Source organism: Oryx dammah, unplaced genomic scaffold (assembly GCF_014754425.2).
Source record: "Oryx dammah isolate SB20612 unplaced genomic scaffold, SCBI_Odam_1.1 HiC_scaffold_23, whole genome shotgun sequence".
NCBI classification, from domain to species: Eukaryota; Metazoa; Chordata; class Mammalia; order Artiodactyla; family Bovidae; genus Oryx; species Oryx dammah.
In genome coordinates this window covers 24328607-24353930 of record NW_024070207.1, presented here as the reverse complement: position 1 = coordinate 24353930, position 25324 = coordinate 24328607, and the positions used below count along the sequence as shown (strand labels likewise).

The 25324-nt window shown below is 41.2% G+C and overlaps 1 protein-coding gene across 1 annotated transcript in view; it reads right to left on the bottom strand.

The window, feature by feature from the left end:
• The window catches only part of IL13RA1 (interleukin 13 receptor subunit alpha 1), an 81604-nt gene that overhangs the window by 34119 nt on the left and 22161 nt on the right, over positions 1-25324 (bottom strand). The window contains exons 6-10 of the mRNA XM_040266615.1: positions 14818-15005; positions 12838-12989; positions 6967-7014; positions 6559-6691; positions 2884-2980 (exon numbers count right to left, since the gene is read on the bottom strand). Coding sequence (XP_040122549.1) covers positions 2884-2980; positions 6559-6691; positions 6967-7014; positions 12838-12989; positions 14818-15005 — 618 coding nt within the window. The remainder of the gene's footprint in view (positions 1-2883; positions 2981-6558; positions 6692-6966; positions 7015-12837; positions 12990-14817; positions 15006-25324) is intronic.

Here is a 25324-nt window from a genome sequence, read left to right as displayed (position 1 = left end):
AAAATTCTGAGAACAGGGGACATTCCTCTTTAATTTTTCTTTTCTTTTTCTAATTTGTCTTCTATTTTCAATTTTTCAATTTTTCCAATTGAAGTATAGTTGATTTACAATGTTGTGTTAATTAGTTCTGTACAGCAAAGTGACTTAGTTATACATATAAACGTATATTCTTTTCCACTACGGTTTACCACAGGATATTGAATATAGTTCCCTATGCTATACAGTAGGACCTTATTATTTGTCCATTCTATACATAATTGTTTGCATCTGCTAGTTCCAAATTCCCAATCCATCCCTCCCCCACACCCCTCCCCCTTGCAACCATCAGTCTATTCTCTATATCTGTGATTCTGTTTCTGTTATACAAATACGTTCATTTGTGTCACAGTTTAGAGTCCACATATAAGTGATATCATATGACATTTGTCTTTCTCTTTCTGACTTACTTAGTATGATAATTTCCCACTGCATCAATGTTGCTGCAAATGGCATTATTTCATTGTTTAATAGCTGAGTAATATTCCACTGTATAAATATACTACATCTTCTTTATCCACTTCTCTGTCAATGGACATTTAGGTTGTCTCCATGTCTTGGCTACTGTAAATAGTGTTGTTATGAACATAGCAGTGCATGTATCTTTTTGAATTACCGTTTTGTCTGAATTCTGTTTTTGCATCCCAAAAGTTCATTCAGGTTTCTCTGTAAGATGGTGTGGAAAAACCCAAACGACCTTTTTGGCCAATCCAACAGTACTCTCTGGTGGACCTACCTCATCTCCTAGGTCTATAAATATTGATGTGTCCTAGGGTTCAGTGTTTTGTCCTCTTTATCTCCCTCACTTTATGGGCACTCTCTTCCAGTCTTAGAGCTTTAAATCTATTTATATGCTGAGGACTCCCAAATTTCTAACTCTGGCCCAAACCTCTTTAAACTCCAGATTCATGTATACAGGTATGTATTCAGCATCTCTACCTGAATATTTAATAGGCATCTCAAACTTATCATGTTCAAAACTGAAGTCCTCACCTTTTACCTAAAGCCAGATCTCCTCCCAATCTTCCCCATCTCAGTAAAAGGCTGCAATATTCACTCAGTTGCTGAAGCCAAAAATCTAAGAGTTATCCCTTGAATCCTCAATTACTCCTACAACCTCCAAAAACTAGCAGCCATCAGCAAGTGCTATTATTATTAATTTCATCTTCAAAATACATTCTACATCAGAATATTTCTTACTACCTTCACTGCAAACCTCCTGGCCTACACTATTCTCATCTTTCCACCCAAACACTACAATGTTTCTTAACTGGTCTACCTGCTTTTACTCTTGTCCAAGTCAAGTCTTCACTCAACAATACAACGATCCTTTATGACAGTCAATCCAATCACGTTCCTCTCCTGCTTAAAATTCTCTAATATTTTCCCATCATGCTTAGGATAACATCTCAATTCCATGCCACAGCCTACATGATCTGGTTTCACCAGCCTCTCCTGCTTCATATCCTCTTGTTCTCTCCCCTTGTATGCTCTCCTCTAACAAGACACACTAAGCTCATTCCAGCCTTAGGACCTTTGCACTTGCTGTTCTTTTGGCCTAGAATGTTCTTTCTTTGAATATCTGACTGGCTCACTCCTTTAAGTCTGTCTTCAAATGTCACTTTCTCAGAGAGGCCTTCCCTGGCATTCTATGTAAGATTAGCCTCATATCACTTCCTAGCCTTTCTCCCCAGCCCAACTCCATAACTTTACTACTAACTATGTGAACCCATAGGTAGGGATTTTGTCCTGTTCAGCACCACAACTCTAGCAATTAGAACAGTGCCTGTCACATAATGCCGACAAAGGTCCATCTAGTCAAAGTTATGGTATTTCCAGTAGTCATGTGAGAGTTGGACTATAAAGAAAGCTGAGCACCAAAGAATTGATGCTTTTGAACTGTGCTGCTGGAGAAGACTCTTGAGTCCCTTGAACTGCAAGGAGATCCAACCAGTCAATCCTGAAGGAAATCAGTCCTGAATATTCATTGGAAGGACTGATGCTGAACCTGAAACTCTAATAATTTGGCCACCTGATGTGAAGAATTGACTCATTGGAAAAGACCCTGATGCTGGGAAATATTGAAGGAAGAAGGAGAAGGGGATGACAGAGGATGAGATGGTTGGATGGCATCACCAACTCAATGGACATGAGTTTGAGCAAGCTCTGGGAGTTGGTGATGGATAGGGAGCCTGGCATGCTGCAGTCCATGGGGTTGCAAAGAGTCAGACATGACTGAGTGACTGAACTTATCTGAGCTGGCACATAAATAGGCACTCAACACATGCATGTTTAAAGAATACTGAAATAATGATAAAATACTGATTCTAGAACCAGCTTAGCAAACTTATTCCAACTTTAGGTATTTTCCTGAAAGAGCAAATAATAGCACCAGACTAGTCCCTATGATGAAATCAAGAAAGTAAAAAATTCTCAAAGAATGAGTATCATGTCTTAGAACTTGAAGTACTTTATCCTATAGTATTAAATAGCAACTCATTTTGCCTTCACATTAGACAAGTCATTTAATTGGTAATGATCTCCACTTCTAAAACTTATGAGCTAGCAACTAACGGTTGACAAATTAGGTGTTTTAGGGAGTTGAGTGAATGTAAGTCTTATCAACATTCTAAAAATGTACAAACAGAGCACTGCCTGAGCAGCACCTTGGAAGACTAACACTTTCCTCATTAGAAAATGGGCACAGCAATACTTGCCACGCCATCCTACCAAAAGCCAGGTATAGCCAAAATGCTGCCAACACACTGGGCAGACATCAAACACACCCACAAAGAATAGCAGCCAGGCTAGCAGAAAGTGTCAGGCCTGCCTGATCAGCTGCCTTACCTTTTCAGATACAGCAGAAGGACAATGACTGCGGCTGCAACGATGACCGGAATGATGAGTAATGTGGTTATGTAAAATGTCGGATTGGCCTTCTGACCTGGAAAATGGAAAGCAAACAGAAAGACATGAGAAATAAAACCCTTTGAGAAATAAACTAAGCAATCTTGTTATATTAGACTAATGAGATTACAGCTATTTCTGCCCTCTACACCAACATATTCCCCTAAATTCTTCAATTCTCTTTTCTATTGTTATGTTACTAGTGCAGGGGGAGGGGAGTCCTGCTCTGGTGCCTAAAATTCCATGGATGAATAAGCACCTTAAGGATTATCTGAAACCAGGATATCTTAATTGGTTTTAGACATTATTTTTTTCTCCTTTATTTTATTTTTTATTATTTTTTTTAATTTTTATTTTAAGAAGTTATATTTTTAAAATATGTCATCTCATTAACACCAACTACCTTGTTTTATTGGTTAGTTAGCATTATTGTTGTCCTTGTTTTAGTTGCTAAGTCATGTCCAACTCTTCTGTGACCCCATGGACTGCAGCCCACCAGGCTCCTCTGTCCCAAGGAATTCTCCAGGCAAGAATACTGGACTAGGTTGCCATTTCTTCCTCCAGGGGATCTTCCCAATCCAGGGATCAAACTCACATCTCCTGCACTGGCAGGTGGATTCTTTACTGCTGAGCCATTAGGGAAGTTCTAGAGATAGATAATATTATTTCCCATTTATACAGATGAGAAATATAAAGCTGAGAAAGGTTTAATGGCTTGTCCAGCGGGTTTAATAAGCAATGGAGTCAAGCCTAAAGCCCAGCACTGTCCAATTCCAAATCCTTTCATTAACTGCCTTGCTACACCTAACACTTAGAATGTCATATGTCTATTTATATGCTCATCTTTTCCATGAGGGCATGAACATCTGGAAAGCATCATCGGGGCCTAGCATTGTGTCAGGCAGCCTCTAAGATGACTCTAAATGATCCTTGCCTCCTGATATTCACACCATTGTATAATTCTCTCCCCTTTAGGGTGGGCTAGACTAAATGTGTCAGAGAAGGCAATGGCACCCCACTCCAGTACTCTTGCCTGGAAAATCCCATGGACGGAGGAGCCTGGTAGGCTGCAGTCCATGGGGTCGCTAAGAGTTGAACATGACTGAGCGACTCACTTTCACTTTTCACTTTCATGCATTAGAAAAGGCAATGGCAACCCACTCCAGTGTTCTTGCCTGGAGAATCCCAGGGACGAGGGAGCCTGGTGGGCTGCCATCTATGGGGTCGCACAGAGTCAGACATGACTGAAGTGACTTAGCAGCAGCAGCAGCAGCAGACTAAATGTGTGAACCACAACAGTGATGGAATGTCCCTTCTGAGATGAGGTTATAAAGGGCTGCGGTTCTCATATTGGGTGTTCTCTCATATGGTCTTTCTTGCTTGGACCACTCACTTGGGGAAGCCAGCTGCCATGTCATAAGGTAGCCCTGTGGGGAGGTTCAAGTGGCAAGGGACTGAGAGAGAGCTCTGTATTAGTTTCCTAGAGCTGCTGTAAAGAATCACCATACACTGGTGACTCAAAACAATACAAATATAGTCTCTCATAGCTCTGGTGGCCCGAAGGCCAAAATCCTAATTTCTGGTGGCTCTCAAGAATCGCTGACATTCCTTGGCTTGTAGCTGCATCACTCCAATCTCTGCCTTCGTCTTCACATGGCCTTCTCTGTTTCTGTGTATTCTCTCTTCTTCTGTCATTGGATTTAGGACCTGCTCTCAGCCCTTAAGGGCTTCCCTGATGGCTCAGATAGTGAAGAATTTGCCTGCAAGGCAGCAGACCTGAGTTTGCTCCCCGGGTCGGGAAGATCCTCTGAAGAACGGAATGGCAATTCAATCCAGTATTCTTGCCTGGAGAATTCCATGGACTGAGAAGCCTGGCGGGCTACAGTCCATGGGGGTCACAAAGAGTCAGACACAACTAAGCGACTAACACTTTCACTTTTCACTCTTCCCTTAGCCCTTATGGCCTCCTCTTAACTTGATTACATCTGTAAAAATTCTATTTCCAAATAAGGTCATATTCATAGGTACAAGAAATTGCAACTTGAACATATCTTTTGGAGGCACAAAATGAAACATTCTAAAGCCTCCATCCAGCAGCCAGTGTGAAAATGAGGATTTCCAATGACCATATAAGTGATCTTAAAAGTGGATTCTCCAGCCCCAGTCAAGCCTTCAGATGGAACCACAGTCCCAGTCAACAGCTTGACTGGAACCTTATGAGAGAACTTGAGTCAGAGGTACCTAGCTAAGTTGTGCCCAGATTCCTGAGCCATGGAAATTGTGAGATAGTGAATATCTGTTTCTTAAGACACTAATTTCTTATGCAATAATATAATGTACCCTGGCATATAGCTTGTTCAATCTCTCAATTAATAGGGCTTGATTACTTCAATAGCCTGTTTCTCTTATTGTTAGGTAGCTGTTAGGAAGTTCTTAAGTTGCTCCTATTTTGCCCCATAGAGCCACACACACACAAAAAAAGACAGCCTATTCTCTCTTCTAGTTGACACTACCTCAAATATTAGAATTCAGCAAACATGGCTCCCTAGGCTTACTTCATTAACTGTGCCTCCCCGAATTTTAACATTCTTCAACATCCTGATTACGCTTTCAGGGAAAGATTCCAGTCTCCTAATGTACCTCTTACAATGTGGTGCCCAGGATGGGATACTGCACACTTCTGATGTGGCCAGGACATTGTGCCACATGCTGCAGCATTCCCTTATTCTGGATGCTGTACTATCACTGATGCCTATGATTATATATGCCTTTGGGAGACATTTAAGGGTCCGATGTTGAGTCACTTTGAGTTTATCAGCTAATAAAACCCTAGCCCCCACCCCACAATACATGTATTCACAAGGCACATGTCTTTCCAATCCTATACTTGATTCTAGCAATTAATAAGTGAAACTGTTTTTTTTCAAACCTGAAATTGTGAAAGTCACTCAATCATGTCCAATTCTTTGCAACCCCAAGGACTATACAGTCCATGGAATTCTGTAGGCCAGAATACTGGAGTGGGTAGCCTTTCTTTTTTCCAGGGGATCTTCCCAACCCAGGGATCGAACCCAGGTGTCCCACATTGTAGGCAGATTCTTTACCAGCTGAGCCACAAGGGAAGCCCAAGAATACTGGAGTGGGTAACCTATCCCTTTTCCAGTGGATCTTCCCAACCCAGGAATCGAATTAGGGTCTCCTGCATTGTAGGTGGATCAGAGAATCCCAGATACAGGTTTATTTTGATAAAATGTCATCAAGGTCATTGTCATACTCTTGATTCTGTTACCAGCACATAGGATATTCCTCTAGCACTGCACAATCTGCAGATTTAATCATGCCTGCCTTCTATAGTTTTGTTCAGGTTGTTTGCAAAGATGGAAACAGGACAGAAGAGAGAATAACATCATTTGGATGGCAAATTTTCAAAGAGCTGCATAATGTAAATTAACTCTGAGTGATTTGATAATAATTAAACAGAAAGTACATTTCAATTGTGAGTGTTCTCTGGCTGATGTCAAGAATGAAGAACAGTCCTTTCCCATAATGTTTTCTGCCTCAATTTAGTTTCCATGCATCAGTGGTTTAAATTTTAATGAAATCCCATTCTCTTACCTATACTCATCGCTTGACTCCAATTACTCCAGAGTTTGTCATCCTCATAGCATAACTTATTGGTTTTGACTCTTATTCTGACTGTGTTCAAAGTATCAGGAAGAACACCAGGAACCATGAAACAAATTGTACCCTTAGATACAAGATAAAAACACAAGGAATATTACTAGTTTATTCTCTTTCTCTGCTTCTGAATCCTAAATATAATTATCTGCCAAGTTCTGTATATGACAAAGACTTTGTATTGCAATGTAAATTATCTGACTTTAACTCCCGAAAAAGAAAATTGGCAATAATCCACAGAACAAAGTAGTTTGTTTTCCTCAAAGCAGTTCAAATTTAGGATATGCCTCATCACCAATTACCATATGAGTTTAAGTCCAAATAGCTCAAGTTGAATTTACTGACCTCTAGATTTCCTTCAAATTCTGTATTCTGACATTTGGCCTCTTCAACCTCAAAAATATAAAAAATACATAAATTCAAAAAAAATTAAAGACCACATTTTATATCATTTAACCATTTTAACAAGTTTTCTTTTATACCATTAACAGAAGACCAAGTATAGTGGGAAAAAGGGAGGTTTTTTTAAAAAAATAAATGGTGCTAGGATTGTCATACTGAGTGAAGTAAGTCAGACAGAGGAAGGAAATATCATAGGATACCCCTTTTGTGTGGAATCCAAAAAGAAATGAGGGGATATATGTACACTTATAGCTGATTCATGTTTTTGTATGGCAGAAACCAACACAACATTGTAAAGTAATAATACTTCAATTAAAAATAAAATTAAAAAAAGAAATGATACAAATGAATTTATTTATGAAACAGAAACAGACTCACAGACTTAGAGGATGAACTTATGGTTAGCAGGGGGAAGGGTTGGGGGAAGGGATAGTTAGGAAGTTTGGGATGTATGAGTATACAGTGTTATATTTAAGAAGGATAACCAACAAGGACCTACTGCACAGCACAGGGAACTGTGCTTAATGTTATGTGGCAGCCTGGATGGGAGGGGAGTTTGGCTATATATGTCTGGCTGAGTCACTCTGCTGTGCACCTAAAAGTATCACAACATTGTTAATCGGCTATATCCCAATACAGGGCTTCTCAGGTGGCACTAGTGGGATTAGAAGTCCAGATAATAATTGCTCTTTGGGAAAGTAGTGACCAAAAGAGGTCACGACTGAGCTTATGGGGAGCTGGTTTTGTAAGTGACAAATCATTTGTGAAGAGTCACTGAGCTGTCCATAATGACTTCTGCAATTTTTCTGTAGTATACTACATAGCAACACATAGTTAAAAAATATTATGCTCCCTTGTTGAGAATATGTGCTCAGACGCTCAGTTATGTCTGACTCTTTGTGACCACATGGGCTGTAGCCAACCAGGCTCCTCTGTCCATGGGATTCTCCAGAAAAGAATACTGGAGTGTGTTGTCATTTCTTTCTCCAGGGGATCTTCCTGACCCAGGGATCGAAACTGCGTTTCCTGCACTGGGAGGCAGATTCTTTACCACTGGCACTACCTGGGAAGCCCAATAATATATCAAAAAGTGACTGAGTTAGGACTTGCCTGGTGGTTCAGTGGTAAAGAATCCGCCTGTCATGCAGGAGACACAGGTTCGATCCCTGGTGCAAGAAGATCCCATGTGCTGGGGTGCAACTAAGCCCGTGAGCCACAACTATTGGGCCTGTGCTCTAGAGCCCGGGGACTGCAACTACTGAGCCTATGTGCCACAGCTATTGAAGCCCGTGTGCCCTAAAGCCCATGCTCTGCAACAAGAGAAGCTCCAGTAATGAGAAGCCTGCACACCGCAAGAAAGACTAGCCTCTGTTCGCTGCAACTAGAGGAAAGCCCATGCAGCAACAAAGACCCAGCACAGCCAAAAATAAAAAGTTAAACAAAATTATTGTTTTTAAATGACTGAGTTAGAGAAAAGAAAAGAAAATGCAAATTTCTCCTCTACACAATTTAAGTCACTTGCTGTATGATATAAAGAGAATAACCAGTTCATAAAATTCAGATATTTCAAAATCAACACATGAAAGTCTCTTGCTTCATTTCAATAGTCTATTTTTGGCAACAGGTCCATGAAAAGACATTCAACATCACTAATATACACTATTATACACTAATATCACTAATATACACTAGTGTATAAAATATACACTAATCATTAGCAAAATATACATCAAAACCACAATCATCTTACACTGTCGATGACAGAATGGCTGTTGTCAAAAAGATTAGAGATAACAAGTGCTGGAGAGGGTGTAGAGAAAAGAAAACTCTCATGCACTGTTGGTGGGACTATAAACCGTTGCAGTCACTTTGGAACAGTATGGAGATTTCTCAAAAAATTAAAAATAGACTATCATATGATTCAGCAACCCCAAGGAAATCAATCCTGTCATTTGTGACAACATGGAAGAAACTTCAGGGCACTATGCAAAGTGAAATAAGTTAGACAGAGAAAGACAAATACTATATGATCTCACTTGTATGTGCAATTCAAATAAGTCAAATTTACTGAGGCGCAGTGCAGCATGGTAATTGCCAGAGGCTGGAGAGTGGGGAACATGGAAAGATGTTGGTCAGGGGTACAAATTTTCAGTTATGAATTCTGAGGATTTAATGGGGCTTCTCTGATAGTTCAGTTGGTAAAGAATCTGCCTGCAATGCAGGAGATCCTGGTTCAATTCCTGGGTCAGGAAGATCTGCTGGAGAAGGGATAGGCTACCCACTCCAGTATTCTTTGGCTTTCCTTGTGGCTCAGCTGGTAAAGAATCCACCTGCAATGCAGGAGACCTGGGTTCAATCTCTGGGTTGGGAAGTTCCCCTGGAAAAGGGAAAGGCTACCCACTCCAGTATTCTGACCTGGAGAATTCCATGGACTATACAGTCCACGGGGTCGCAAAGAGTTGGACACGAGTGAGCAACTTTCACATGATGATTACAATTAATAATACTGTACTGTATACCTGAAATTTGCTGAGAGATCTTGTTTTCTCACCACAGAAAAAGCTAAGTCTGTGAGGTGATGAATGTGTTAATTTGATTGTGATAATCATCTCACAATGTATATGATTATTATAACCTTGTATACCTTAAAATAATATTGTATAACCTAAATACATATAATTTTTACTTGCCAATCATACCTCAGTACAGATGGAAAAAACAGTCAACTTCTATCAGAGATGTTTAAACTTGGGACAAAGACCAGAACACATGCTATGATTTGGGGCATTCAATGTCATTCACTGAATGGTTCCTAACAGAATTTGTGAAGAGTGAAAGGCCAATTGAATGATGATGAGCCATCCTGTCAATACTTCATATAAGGTCAGAGAAAAAGCTACTCGGGGGTTACTGTACCCCAGTGCTGGCCATATGGAGTCAGAGGCCTGCTGTGTAAAGTGATGGCTCTGGGCTCTTGTTCAAATGTAAATCTCCTTGTGTAGTTTATCAGCTGCTCAGATATTTCCGTGAGAAAAGGGAAACAGGGACACAGATCACCAAGTGGATAGCTGGCGGGAATGGGCATGCCCAAAGACAAGTCACTCCGTGCTTTATGATCCTGTCATAAGCGACCCCTGACCCAGAGCCATGGATGGCACCAGCTCATGCTCCAGCCTACTTCCCCCTCTTAACTAGAACACCAGGCCAAATAGCTCCTCAAAAAGTCTTGCAAGAACCAAGAAAGGGTCTAACCAGCTGAGCTCAAAATCGGTGAGCACACAAAAAGCTGATGACAGGATGGAGCAGCTGGTGAACATCTGCTAAGATAGAGAACATTAAACTCAAGTGTATAAACAGAGTTAATTCCAAATGGACTATAGTTCTGGTTTTGATGGATAAATTCCACAGAATATGTGCTCTCTTCAGTTCAGAAGTTTTTTTTTAAAGGTAACAATCCAATAAGAATTTATTAAGTGACAACTGTACACATGATCTTATACCCAGTGTTCTTGGTTAAAATGTAATACATGGAGACCAACCTCTGAAGTCATACTTACTAGCTGTGTGGCCTGTAGCAAGTCACTTAACCTCTTTGAGCCTTAGTTTCTCACTAAAACATAGGTTAAAAAGGAACCAATTTCATGGATTGCTATGAGCAACTCTGTAAGAAGTACATAGAAGACTCTATTTGTAATACATCATGAGCAATAAGTGATGGCTATTACTAGCAAGAGGAAGTATTGAGGTGGTCCCCAGGGGGTTAAGAATAAAAGCTTTGGAGTTAGACTTTTGCTGAAATCTTGGATTCTAACCCTTACTAGAAATGTGACCCTAGGAATAACCTTTGAGACTGAATTTTTCTCATCTGTAACAGGCCTAGATCCTTGGGGTTATTGTGAGGACTAAATGAGGCAACTCAGATAAAGTACTCATTAAAATAGCTGCTGTTGCTGCTGCTGCTGCTGCTAAGTCGCTTCAGTCGTGTCCGACTCTGCAACCCCACAGACGGCAGCCCACCAGGCTCCTCCGTCCCTGGGATTCTCCAGGCAAGAATACTGGCGTGGGTTGCCATTTCCTTCTCCAATTAAAATAGCTAATACACAGCAATTGCTTAATACATATTAGCTGGTTTTAGTAGCCAGAACAGTACAAAGTAAACAGCACCTAACTCCTCCCCCTTACAGGAGCTTATATTTTTAGTCAAGATCATGGGTAACTAGCAGGACATCATTTAGTGCCAAGTGAGTAATGCAAGCGGCATGTGTCTCTGGATTTCAGACAGAAGAGAGCAGTCAAGGCTGGAAGAGTAACTCACTTAGTTGTAAATTCAAGCCTCACCCCCTCCCCGCTTGGAAGCCCTTTGCTTTTTCCTTTTGTGGCATTATTTGGGGACCCTGGTTTCTGGGATGAAGAATGATTATTCTGCTTCAGCAAGCGCTTTCATCTGCAAATGCCCAGAAGAGCTCTGCTCAGCTGTGGACCTGGTCGCTCCCTCCAGAGTTACAGCCTGTCAACAGCGGCTTATTTTAGTAAATAAAATACTTCAGTTTTCGAAATTCCCATGATGAGCTAAAACAAGTGAACCAAGGGATCTTCCCACATGTGAGATGCAGGACTCCTGTAAAAGCCCATGGTTTCTAACCTCTCAAACTCAAATGGACACAGGGCCCAGGCAGGTAACACAAGTGAGTGGCACAGTTCCTGTGGTCCTAAGGCGCCACCTTATGGCAACTATACCCTCAGGTACCACAGTTTTCAATCTGGGCAGAAAATTCAAATGTAATATACAAGCAAACAAAACCCCACTTTGTTTTGTGGTCCAAACAAAAATGTTTGAGGCCTGAGTTTGAGATCTCTGTTCTAAAGCATAACAATGCAACTGGGCCCTGAGGTTAGGCCACACCCTGTTAGGCCCAGTGCTCCAATGCGTGCGTATATGCTCAGTCGCTCAGTGGGGTCCAGCTCCTTGCGACCCCATGGACTGTAGCCCGCCAGGCTCCTCTGCCCATGGAATTCCCCAGGCAAGATTACTGGAGTGGGTTGCCATTTCCTACTCCACAGGGACCTCTAATCTGCGTGTTTTATATTAGATTCCAAAGAGCATGATACAAAGAGCATGATACATGATACAAAAAAATACTAACGACTCAGTATTGACGGCTCTAGTTGCTACAAACGCCAAAAAAACTGAACGGCCATACCGGAGCCTCTAAGTAGCTACATAATCTGATCTCGGCTCTAGGCTCAGACACCTCTTCCTACTATGTTTTGGTCATGCCAGTCTCCTGCCAAGCTCATTCCTGCCTAAGTCTTTGATCATGCTGTCCCCTCTACCTCCAGATCATCAAATGGCTAGCTCCTGCTCATTGTTCTGGTCTCATCTCAAATCTCATCACTGTGGATCCCTACCCTACCTAATATTCCCTCAGGCCTTGCCATCACCCCACTTAAATTTCAGCATAGCATTCATTCTCTAAAATTAGTTTGCTCATTTATGCACTTATTTTCTAGTGGGTAAGCTTCATGGGCAAAATTTTTTTTTTAATCAGGTGTCACATACACATAAAATAGTGGCTGGTAGTACATGATAGACATGTAATTAAAAAAACTTTTCAGCAAATGAATTAATGAATGCCTGAACTCTTGGAGGCAATACTACCATAAACCATCAAACCTTCGACCACACGCTTCAGAGAAACCATCATCAGGTGACAAATCTATGAGCTACTTTTCATTGATATTTCAATTTATTAGACTGTAAGAAATGCAAGAAAAATTTCTAAATAACAACTACTCTCTAAAAAAAAAACTTACATAGAAAATATCATGTGTCTCAGCGTGGCTGTTATTGACTTCTACTTCATAAGACAAGCATTTGCTTTGAAAATTCTGTGGATTTGTCCACTGCACATATAAGTCACCATTTTGGAAGGAGAGATTTTTAATATGTGGAGGATCAGGTTTCACTGAAAGACAGAAACAGAAGAATACAAATTAATTTCCAGAGTTAATTTTGATGAGATACACATATGGGGTTTCTGAATAGCTCAGCTGGTCAAGAATCCGCCTGCAATGCAGGACAGCCCGGTTCAATTTCTGGCTCAGGAAGTTTCCTTGAAGAATCGATAGGCTACCCACTTCAGTATTCTTAGGCTTCCCTGTGGCACAGATGGTAAAGAATCCACCTGCAATGTGGGTGACCTGGGTTCAATCTCTGGGTTGGGAAAATCCCCTGGAGGAGGGCATGGCAACCCACTCCAGTATTCTTGCCTGAAGAATACCATGGACAGAGGAGCCTGGCAGGCTACAGACCATGGGGTCACACAGAACTGGACAGGACTGAGTGACTAAACACAGCACAGCACTTATGTGTAGAGACAATGAAGGTCACAAAGGTAAATCAAAATAGGTCTGATGCTTTTAATGGCCTTACATGATCAGACATGCAGTTCTAGAATTTCTGATTAATCACAATTAATGTAGGAAGCTTTTTTTTTTTTCTTGTTTTTGGCCACACCACACAGTATGCAGGATCTTATTTCCCTGATCAGGGATCGAACCTGGGTCCTCTGCAATGGAAGCTCAGAGTCCTGATCATTGGACCAGAAGGGAAGTCTCCTGTAGGAAGCTTAAACTGCCTAGTAAAATAGATCTAAGGAACATCTTTCGGGCTGGCAAATGATGTGGATTCTGACCTGCATCTGGTTAGGGCATGGCTGGGGTATAATCCAGACATCTAGCTACAACAAGGGGGTGGGGTAAAGAAGTGCTTGGGTCCAGATGTGACTCTTCCTGATGGTACTGAGGGGCATCAGGTACAAGGGGTTCCCCCAGCCAGCACTCATTTATGCCAATCAAAGACCACAATGAAAACATCAGCATACTTTTGTTATAGATTACAACAGGGATGAAGGGCTTCTCATGTGGTGCAGTGGTAAAGAACCCACCTGCCAGTGCAGGAGATCTAAGAGATGTGGGTTCGATCCCTGGGCTGGGAAGATCCCCTGGAGGAGGGCATGGAAACCCACTCCAGTATTCTTGCCTAGAAAATCCCATGGACAGAGGAGCTTGGCAGGCTATAGTCCATAGGGTCACAAAGAGTCAGACACAACTGAGCTACTAAACAAAAGGGATGAACTTTGAGGACATGATACTAATGAAATAAGTCCATTATAAAAGGACCAATACTGTATGATTCCACTTATAAGAGGTATCTAAAGGAGTCCAAGTCATAGAAACAGAAAGTAGGAAGGTGGTTACCAGGGGCCGGGGGAGGGGGGAAGGGTAGTGGAGGGAGAATTAGTATTTCATGGGCATGAAGTTTCAGTTTTACAAAATGAGAGAGTTCTAGAGATCTACTGCACAATACTGTGAATATATTTAACACTACTGAACTGTACACTTGAAAATGGTTAAGATGGCATATTTAATGTTATATAATGTTATCTGCCACAACGAACATCAAAGATTCCAAATGCCTCGACAAAGACCCAGTGAAGTCAAATAAACAACTAAACATTTAAAACTGTTAAAAAAAGTCAGAGAGCTTGAGTTCCAATCTCAGTTCTACAACTAACTGCTTGCTCTAAGGCTCAGCATATGCATAAGTAAACATGGATAAAGCATGCGGCATATGTGCACAATAAATACTTTAACAAGGAACAAAGAAAAATATACATAAATATAGTCCCTTTTTTCTGGGAAGATCTTCAAACCAAAATCATCATTTTTATCATTCATATTGATAATATAACACTTTCATCCACACTGTCATGGAGTACTTCTAAAACTTACCATGAGAAGTCAAAGGCACTATATTGAAGGATGGTCTGATTTTTCCTGCATTATCCTTAACCATTACTTGGACACTGTGCTGTTCAAAACTGGAATCCTTCACCTTAGTCAGATTAAAGGAACAAGCAATGTGCTGGCCTTCTGTGTAGATGTTTTCACACTGAAGAATTTTTCCCAGGCTATTGTGCCTATAAGATAAAATGAGATAACCTTCTGCATTATTTTTTAACTACATACGCAAGAAACAAATACAGATGTCTGTTTGTTTTTAAATGATTAAAGATATCCATGAAAAGCCATATGTGCAATCTGGCAGAATAGCTTTTTTTTTAAAGCCCTATTTTATAACATGGCTCCATTTCACACTTGAGGAAGAAATGAATGTTCCTTTTTCATGAATATGGTATTTTCAATAGCTATGGAAACCATAGGAGTCTTGACTCTTTTTCCTCTTCTGTATGGGAAACGGTACAAGGCCAGGATGAGAAATTTTATGCTTCCTGAAAATGCCGTATCTGCTCAATTCCAAATTTCCCCAGTCCCTCTGTCTGCTCCTTCCTTGTTCTCTTGGCTTGTTCCTTTCCTTTCTTCTGTTCTCACAGAATTCACATCCAGTCTTCAGCCCTCTGTGAATTTCTCTCTATTTCTTACTTCCTCATCCACTCGCCCATTTATCACTTCCACTCCTCAACTAGAATTTCTGTACTGAGGATTCCTAATCCTGACCTATTGTCTTGGGGCCAGTCCCAGATTTCTAACTGCTCTACTTTAGAGTTCCACTCTTGCCTCAAATTCAACAGCCAAGACAGATGCCCCCTCTTCCCGGACAAACTGCCTTTTCTTCTAACCATCCCAATTGCCATCAGCCAGAGCTCATTTTCTCTGGGCTCCTTGATTAGATTAGAGCCTCTGAAATCATCCCTCCCCCCTTTTGTATATCCTATCACCAAATTCGGTTACTTCTTTCTTTGCAAACCCTCTGGGATTCTCTATGATATTCCTCTCACCCTATTTCATGCCCTAATCACTTGAGGCTTCATGTCTTCTCCAGATTGACCTCTCTGACATTATTGGCGTCCTTTAACCACAATCCTTACTTATCAGGGGGCAGACAGAATGAAAACCACAATCACAGAAAACTAACCAAACTGATCACATGGATCACAGCCTTGTCTAACACAATGAAACTATGAGCCATGCTGTGTAGGGCCACCCAAGATGGACAGATCATGGTGGAGAGTTCTGACAAAATGTGGTCCACTGGTGAAGGGAATGGCAAACCACTTCAGTATTCTTGCCTCGAGAACCCCATGAACAGTATGAAAAGGCAAAACGATATGATACTGAAAGATGAATTTCCCAGGTGGGTAGATGCCCAATATGGCAAAGAGTGGAGAAATAGCTTCAGAAATAATGAAGAGATGGAGCCAAAGTGAAAACAAAGCCCAGTTGTGGATGTGACAGGTGAAGGAAGTAAAGTTCAATGCTGCAAAGAACAACACTGCATAGGAACCTGGAATCCATGAATCAAGGTAAATTGGAAGTAGTCAAACAACAAGAGTGAACATTGACATACTAGGAATCAGTGAACTAAAATGGATCCAAATAAGCAAATTTAATTCAGATGACCATTATATCTACTATTGTGGGCAAGAATCCCTTAGAAGAAATGGAGTAGCCCTCATAGTCAACAAAAGATTCTGAAATGCAGTACTTAGATGCAATCCCCAAAAAGCAAAATGATTTCTGTTCATTTCCAAGGCAAACCACTCAATATCACAGTAATCCAAGTCTATACCCCAACCACTAATGACAAAGAAGCTAATGTTGAACGGTTCTATGATGACCTACAAGACCTTCTAGAACTAACACCCAAAAAAGATGTCCTTTTCATCATAGCAGACTGGAATGCAAAAGTAGGAAGACAAGAGATACCTGGAGTAACAGGCAAGTTTGGCCTTGGACTACAAAATGAAGCAAGGCAAAGGTTAACAGAGTTTTGCCAACAGAATCCACTGGTCATAGCAAACACTGTCTTCCAACAACACAAGAGATGATTCTGCACATGGACATCACCTTATGGTTCCTACCAAAATCAGATTGATTATATTCTTTGCAGCCAAAGATGGAGAAGCTCTATACAGTCAGTAAAAACAAGACCTGGAGCTGACTGTAGCTCAGATCATGAACTCCTTATTGCAAAATTAAGACTTAAATTGAAGAAAGTAGGGAAAAACCACTAGACCATTCAGGTATGAGCTAAACCAAATCGCTTACAATTATACAGTAGAAGTGACAAATAGATTCAAGGGATTAGATCTGATAGACAGAGTGCCAGAAGAACTATGGACAGAGGTTCATGACATTGTACAGGAGGCAGTGATCAAGACCATCCCAAAGAAAATAAAAGGCAAAATGGTTGTCTGAGGAGGCTGTACAAATAGCTGAGAAAAGAAGAGAAGCTAAAGGCAAAGGAGAAGAGGAAAGATATACCCATTTGAATGCAGAGTTCCAAAGAATAGCAAGGAGAGATAAGAAAGGCTTCTTCAGTGATCAATGCAAAGAAATAGAGGAAAAGAACAGAATGGGGAAGACTAGAGATCTCTTCAAGAAAATGAGAGATACCAAGGGAACATTTCATGCAAAGATGGTCACAATAAAGGACAAAAATGATATGGACCTAACAGAAGCAGAAGATATTAAGAAGAGGTGGCAAGAATACACAGAAGAACTGTACAAAAATGATCTTCATGACACAGATAACCACAATGGTGTGATCACTCACCTAGAGCCAGACATCCTAGAATGTGAAGTCAAGTGGGCCTTAGAAAGCATCACTATGAACAGAGCTAGTGGAGGTGATGGAATTCCAGCTGAACTATTTCAAATCCTAAACAATGATGCTGTGAAAGTGCTGCACTCAATATGCCAGCAAATTTGGAAAACACAGTAGTGGTCACAGGACTGTAAAAGGTCCATTTTCATTCCAATCTCCAAAAAACGCAATGCCCAAGAATGCTCAAACTACTGCATTATTGCACTCATTTCACACGCTAGCAAAGTAATGCTCAAAATTATTCAAGCCAGGCTTCAACAGAACATGAATCAAGAACTTCCAGATGTTCAAGCTGGATTTAGAAAAGACAGAGGAACTAGAGATCAAATTGCAAACATCCCTGGGATCACTGAAAAAGCAAGAGAGTTCCAGAAAAATCTACATCTGGAACTATGCCAAAGCCTTTGACTGTGTGGATCAAAACAAACCCTGAAAAATTCTTAAAGAGATGGGAATACCAGACCACCTGACTTGCCTCCTGAGAAATCTGTATGCAGGTCAAGAAGCAACAGTTAGAACCAGACATGGAACAATGGACTGGTTCCAAATTAGAAAAGAAATACCTCAAGGCTGTATATTGTCAGCCTGCTTATTTAACTTATATGCAGAGTACATCATGTGAAATGGTGGGCTAGATGAAGCATAAGCTGGAGTCAAGATTGCCGGAAGAAATATCAATAACCTCAGATATGCAAATGACACCATCCTTATGGCAGAAAGCAAAGAGGAACTAAAGAGCCTCTTGATGAAAGTGAAAGAGGAGACTGAAAAAGCTAGCTTAAAACTCAACATTCAAAAAACAAAGATCACGCCATCTTGTCCCATCACTTCATGGCAAATAGATGGGGAAACAGTAGAAACAGTGAGAGACTTCTTGGGCTCCAAAATCACTGCAGCTGGTGACTGCAGCCATGCAATTAAAATACGCTTGCTCCTTGGAAGAAAAGCTATGACCAACCTATACAGCATATTAAAATGCAGAGACATTACTTTGCCAACAAAGGTCCATCTAGTTAAAGATATGGTTTTTCCAGTGGTCATGTATGGATGTGAGAGTTGGACCCTAAGGAAAGCTGAGCACCAAAGAATTGAAGCTTTTGAACTGTGGTGTTGGAGAAGACTCTTGAGAGTCCATTGGACTGCAAGAAGATCAAACCAGTCTATCCTAAAGGAAATCAATCATGAATATTCATTGGAAGGACTGATGCTGATGCTGAAGCTGAAGCTCCAATACTTTGGCCACCTGAAGTGAAGAACTGATTCATTGGAAAAGACCCTGATGCTGGGAAAGACTGAAGGCAGGAGTAAAAGAGGATGATAGAGGATGAGATGGTTGGATGGCATCACCAACTTGATGGACATGAGTTTGAGCAAATTCTGGGAGATGGTGAAGGACAGGGAAAGCCTGACATGTTAGATTTCATGGGGTTGCATAGAGCTGGATATGACTGAGTGGCTGAACTGAACTGAACCACTGCCAGATCAATGTTCCATAGCATGAGGTCTTTCTAAGTGTCTTACTCTACTGTGTGGCTCTAAATGCTGGTATCTTCTTTCTCATTTCCAAAAACCTCTACAGAGACCTTTCCCCAGTGATCATCCAGCACAGTACAGGTAGACAGAATGTGCTCATTACAGTTTTTGTCTAGGTTATCAAAGGATTCTCTTTTATAGTAACTAGAAGAATACACAGAGTCAAGCCTTACATCATCAGTCACAAGGGAGATGTGCAAACGTTCTGCAGAAAAGGAAGACAATTTAGAAAATGAACTAAGAGGAAAGAGTCCCAAACCCTTGATTTGTTTACTTTAGAATCATCTGTGGTCATCTGAAAAATGCAGGTCACTCAACCCCCCCTCTCCCAGAGAATCCTACTTAGAAGGTTTTGCCCAGGGACTAAGATAAGCATTTTGACAGCAATTCTCCAGGGGACTGTGCTACAAATCCAGTCTTATAAAAAGCAGATCTTTTCCCATAAATACAGTCAATTGATTTTTGACAAAGGAGCAAAGGCAATACACTGAAGCACAAATAGTCTCTTCAACAAATGGTGCTGGAACAACTGGATATCCACATGTAAAAAAAAAAGATCTAGTCACAGACCTTATATTCTTCACAAAGCTAAACTCACAATGGATCACAGACCTAAATGTAAAGTGCAAAACTATAAACCTCCTAGGAGATAACATAGGAGAAAACCTAGACAATCTTGGGTATGGTGATGACTTTTTACATACAACATCCAAGGCATGATCTTTAAAAGAAATAATTGATAAGCTGAATTTCATTAAAATTAAATACTTCTGCAAAAGATAATATCAAGAGAATAAGAAAAGAAGCCAAACACTGGAGGGGCGGGAGAGAAAATATATGCAAAAGACACATGTGATAAAGGGCTGTTAGTCAAAATATACAAAGAACTCATAAAACTGAACAATAAAGCAAAATACTCAACTAAAAAATGAGCCAAAGATCTTCACAGACACTCCACCAAAGACATACAGATGACAAATAAGCACATATCATCGGAGAAATGCAAATGAAAGCAACAAGATACTACTACACACTGGTCAGAATGCCCATAATCCAGACATCGGCAGTATCAAATGCTGATGAGGGTGTGGAACAACAGGAACTCTTGCTCATTGCTGGTGGGAATACAGAATGGTACAGCCACTTTGGAAGACAGTTTCTTACAAAACCAAACATGTTCCTACCATATGATTAGTAATTGTGCTCTCTGGTATTTATCAAAAGAAATTGAGACCTTATATCTACACAAAAACCAGCATACAAAAGTTTAAAGCAGCTTTATTCATCATTGCCAAAGCTTGGAAGCAATCAAGATGTCCTTTAGTCACTAAATGGATACATAAGCTGTGATACATCCAGACAGTGAAATATTATTCAGCACCAAAAAGAAATGAACTATCAAGCCATGAAAAGATATGGAGGACTGTTACATGTGTATTATTAAGTGAAAGAAGTCCATCTGAAAATGCTACATACTGTCTGATTCCAACCAGATGAAATCCTGGAAAAGACAAAACTAGGAGAATAAACAAATCAATGGTTGCCAGGGGTTGGGGTAGGGGAGAGATGAATTAGTGGAACACAGAGGATTTTTAGGGCAATGAAAGTACTCTGTATGGTAATTCTAACAATGGATATATGTCATACATTTGTCCAAACCCATAAAATGTAGAAGACCAAGAGTGTGCCCTAATATAGACTATACAGAATTCTGGTGGTGATGATATATGTCAATGTAGCTTCATCAATTCTAACAAATGTACTGTTGGTGAGGGATGTTGATAATGGTGGAAGCTATTAATTGTAGGGGCAGTGGGTATATGGAAAATCTCTGTACCTTCCTCCCAATTTTGTTGTAAATCTAGAACTGCTTTAAATAATGTCTTTTTTAAAAAACAAAAACAAAAAAATTTTTTTTAATTCAGATCTAATGTATTTACTTCTTCAAAGGCTGTTCAAAGAAATGCTTCAATATAGAAAGTAACCTTGTCCTTTAAGAGATAGTATATAAATTTTTTTCTCCTAGTGGTTGGCCCCTGTGGTTCATGAATGAAAACAGTTTTTTAAAAACTAAGTTACAGCCATGACTAGTTTTTAGATCAGACAGGTCTGAAATGTTTTGCACCCACACAGAAATAGAAACTGAAGAAACTTATAACATTATTGTTACATAACTAAAGAGAACTATGTAGAAAGTTAATTTTTTTCAATAATGAAAGGAACTCCTCTAATGAGTAACCTTTGAGATTCCTTTTTCATTGTACCCTGAGTACTTCACATATTTTCATGGAATCCAGATAAGAAATTTATATAAAATCTTTTGTTGTACTTTAGAAAAAATAACAAAAGGGAAAATACTGATTTTGAAGAGAAAAATTTTGAAATCTTGTAAAAGATTAGATGATAACCTCAGATAGGAGGCATTTGAGTGCTTCCTGTTAAAAACCACGCACTGAAATCCACAAAATCACTCTGTGGGACAGAAGGAGGAAATGGACAAATTAAAGACTATTTCCTGCACTCTAAAGATGATTAGTTTGTTAAGAAATTCCCTAAAATTCATTGGCTTGGCTAGTCTGTAGCTATTAAGGTCAGGCTCCCTTCAATGCCAGACTATCCCTGAAGGACTGGAAGTCATAGCCCTGGGGCTTCAAAATGACTCCACGTTTTTCTGACTGGAGATTAGGGAAACAGTCTCTGGCAGTTTGTTTGACGTGATTTTAAACTGGTACTTAAACCAATTCTGACTGTTTGATAATGAATGAGCCATGTGTCTTTCTTCTGTGGTTTTGATTGGAAAGGATCTCTCTAGGGGACAGCGGGGAGGAAGAGATGTGGGCTAGGTGCCAATGTTGTGAGGTGGTGGAAGAGGTCAGCTCTGTGTACTGGCTGCATCCTCAAGGGAGTGGGGATGAATAATAAAAAAACCATATAGCTAGCATGTATTGCATGCTATATGGGCTTCCCTGGTGGCTCAGACGGTAAAGCGTCTGCCTGCAGTGCGGGAGACCGGGGTTGGATCCCTGGGTTGGGAAGATCCCCTGGAGAAGGAAATGGTAACCCACTCCAGTATTCTTGCCTGGAAAATTCCATGGGCTGAGGAGCCTGGTGGGCTACAGTCCATGGGGTCCCAAAGAGTCGGACACAACTGAGCGACTTCACTTTCACTTTCATTGCATGCTTACTCTACAGATGTTAGCAATTAGGCCAACTCCAAATACTCTTCATATAACAGCCCTCAAAACATCCTTAAGAGGCAGCACTATTGTTACTACTCCCATTTTACAGATTACAAAACTGAGGCTGAGAGAAAAGTGACTTGCCCCAAATCACACTGCTAGTAAGAAAGAGAGTCAAGATTTGAACCCAAGCAGTATGGCTCCAGAAAAGAGAATAAGGTGGTAAGGGCAAAAGATACAGAATTTATCCCAGCCTGTCCAATGAATTTTCTGGGATTATGGAAATTTGTGCTGTCTGGTACAGGAGCCACTAGCCATATGCGAAACTGGCTAGTAAAACTGAGCAACTTAAGTTTTAATTTGATTTAATTTTAATCAATTAAAATGTAAACAAAGTCATGTGTGACTAGTGGCTCTTGTATCGGACAGTACAGGTCTATGTTACAGGAAGAGTCCATGCTGATGACCGATTCTGGGAATGTGTATGACAAGAAGTGGTGTCCCTGCTGCATTCCCCCCACCACTGGGTGCCAGCGAACCCCCACTATCTTGGGATGGATGCCATCCCATGGCTGTAGCTTATCCCTGCACCACAGCATGAACTAAGGGCTGAAAGCCAGCCAACCAGCCCAAGTACCGTGTGTGGTCAGCTTTGAAAGACACTGCATCAGCCCTGAAGTTGAATACTTCAGTCCAGAGGAAGAAGAATGCCTTCTTATTTGGTTGGGCCAGTTTTTGATAATTTATTCATCCAGAGGGGATGCTAGTTTTGTAATCTGCACTAAGATTCATTTTGTGCTGGTATATGCCCCAAGGTGGGGCTTTCCAGGTGGCTCAATGGTAAAGAATCCATCTGCCAATGGAGGAAATGCAGGTTTGATCCTTGGGTGGGGAAGATCCCCTGGAGGAGGAAATGGCAACCTACTCCAGTATTCTTGCCTAGAAAATTCCACGTACAGAGGACCCTGGCAGGCTACAGTCAGTGGGGCCACAGGGAGTCAAACACAACTGAGTGAGCACCACACACTACTACATATAAAACAGATTACTAATGAGGACTCGCAGGAGATGTGGGTTTGATTTCTGGGTCTGGAAGTTCTCCTGGAGGAGGAAATAGCAACCCACTCCAGTATTCTTGCCTGGGATAACCCCATGGGCAGAGAAGCCTGGTGGGCTACAGTCCATGGGGTTGCAAAAGAGTCAGACACAACCGAGCGACTAAATAACAACGCTCCAAGGCACTTCCCTAAATTTGTCTAATAAGAACTCCAAGGGCTAGGCTATCATCTCTCTCAGAGCTACCCTAATTTCTATATTTGGGTTACTTTCCTGCACAGTCTGCCATGGACTGAGATAAAGTTTTAAGACTTCTTCTCTTCCTTTCCCTGCCCCTGCTAAGGACAGATTCTTTGAAGGTTTTCCCTGTGATTTTACCAATAACAACTCTAGGAAAATCAAGGGGAATTAATAGCATAATAAACTCAGGGATCCTAAGCCTATAGTAACGGCTCTCTCCAGACTTCACCAAAACATCACCAAGGCCAGGCTGCTTCTTTTAAGGCTTAGTTCTTGGGGAGGCAGATCTACTCCATCCTTCTCTCTTTTTATTCCTGAAGTATAATGCTCCTGCGGAGAAGGCAATGGCACTCCACTCTAGTACTCTTGCCTGGAAAATCCCACGGGTGGAGGAGCCTGGAAGGCTGCAGTCCATGGAGTCGCTGAGGGTCGGACACAACTGAGCGACTTCACTTTCACTTTTCACTTGCATGCATTGGAGAAGGAAATGGCAACCCACTCCAGTGTTCTTGCCTGGAGAATCCCAGGGACAGGGGAGCCTGGTGTGCTGCCATCTGTGGGGTCACACAGAGTCAGACACGACTGAAGTGATATGACTTATGATAATGCTCCTGAGTTGCTTATCCTTGCTCCCTAAGTCCTCACCCCAATCCTGAATGTTGTCTAACTTTAGATACTACCAAACATTCAAAAACATATTAAGAGCACCTCCCGTGTGTCAGGCATGGGGTGTCGGGGAATAAGACACAGCCCCTGCTCTCAAGGGAGACGGTAGCCTGGAGAGGATGACCACTAAGTAAACAGGAAATGACAATGCAATGTGCTGACTATTATGACACAGGAAAGTACAAGGTACTATGGTACATGACAACCGGGCATGTACCTAGGCTAGAGAGGTCAAGGAAGGCTTTCTGGAAGGGAAGAGATGCCTGAGCTGAGATAAGGACAAGTTAGAAACGTCCAGGTGAACAGGCAAGGCCTGGGCCACAAGGGCATGCAGAGTGCTTCCACTATTCTGCCTGAATGTTGGGTCTGTATGCCACTCTTCTGTTTGAGTGTCTGAAGAGTGAGTTTGAGGAACTGAAAGAAGTTCAGTGTGGGTTGGGTGGTGGGTGCAGGATGACACTGAGGCGACAGAGCCAGTTAGGAGAGCGAGCATAAAAGGCTTTGTTGCTCCTGCTGATGAGTTTGGACTTTAGCCCGTAGGTGCCAGGAACCACTGAAGGGCTTACAGTAAAGGAGAAGCAACAGGTACCACCAGCAGGCAAGTGAAACTGCAAACCTCACATGAAAATGATCTGTACTGGGGAGTCAGGGAGACTCCAGACTGAACCACGTGAATTCAATGCTGTCTGCCTTCACCTGCAGTGCCCCTCAACTTGCCTGGGAGCACCTCTGGGGACAGAGGAAGAGAGGGAATGACAACCTCCAGGCTACCTGGGAGGTTTCCGTTCAAAAATTCACGTGATTTTTTGGTGTCCTATTCCATGATATAGCCACGAGAGTTGTCACATACCAAAAATATTCATACTTTTCATCCAGTCATTGGGCAAAATGGACATTCCAGGATAAAGGCCCTGTTCATCCTATAACTTCAGAAGTTCTGAATGTGGCCCTCCATACCCCACTCTCTCAGAAACAGTCTGAATGAATGACAGATGGG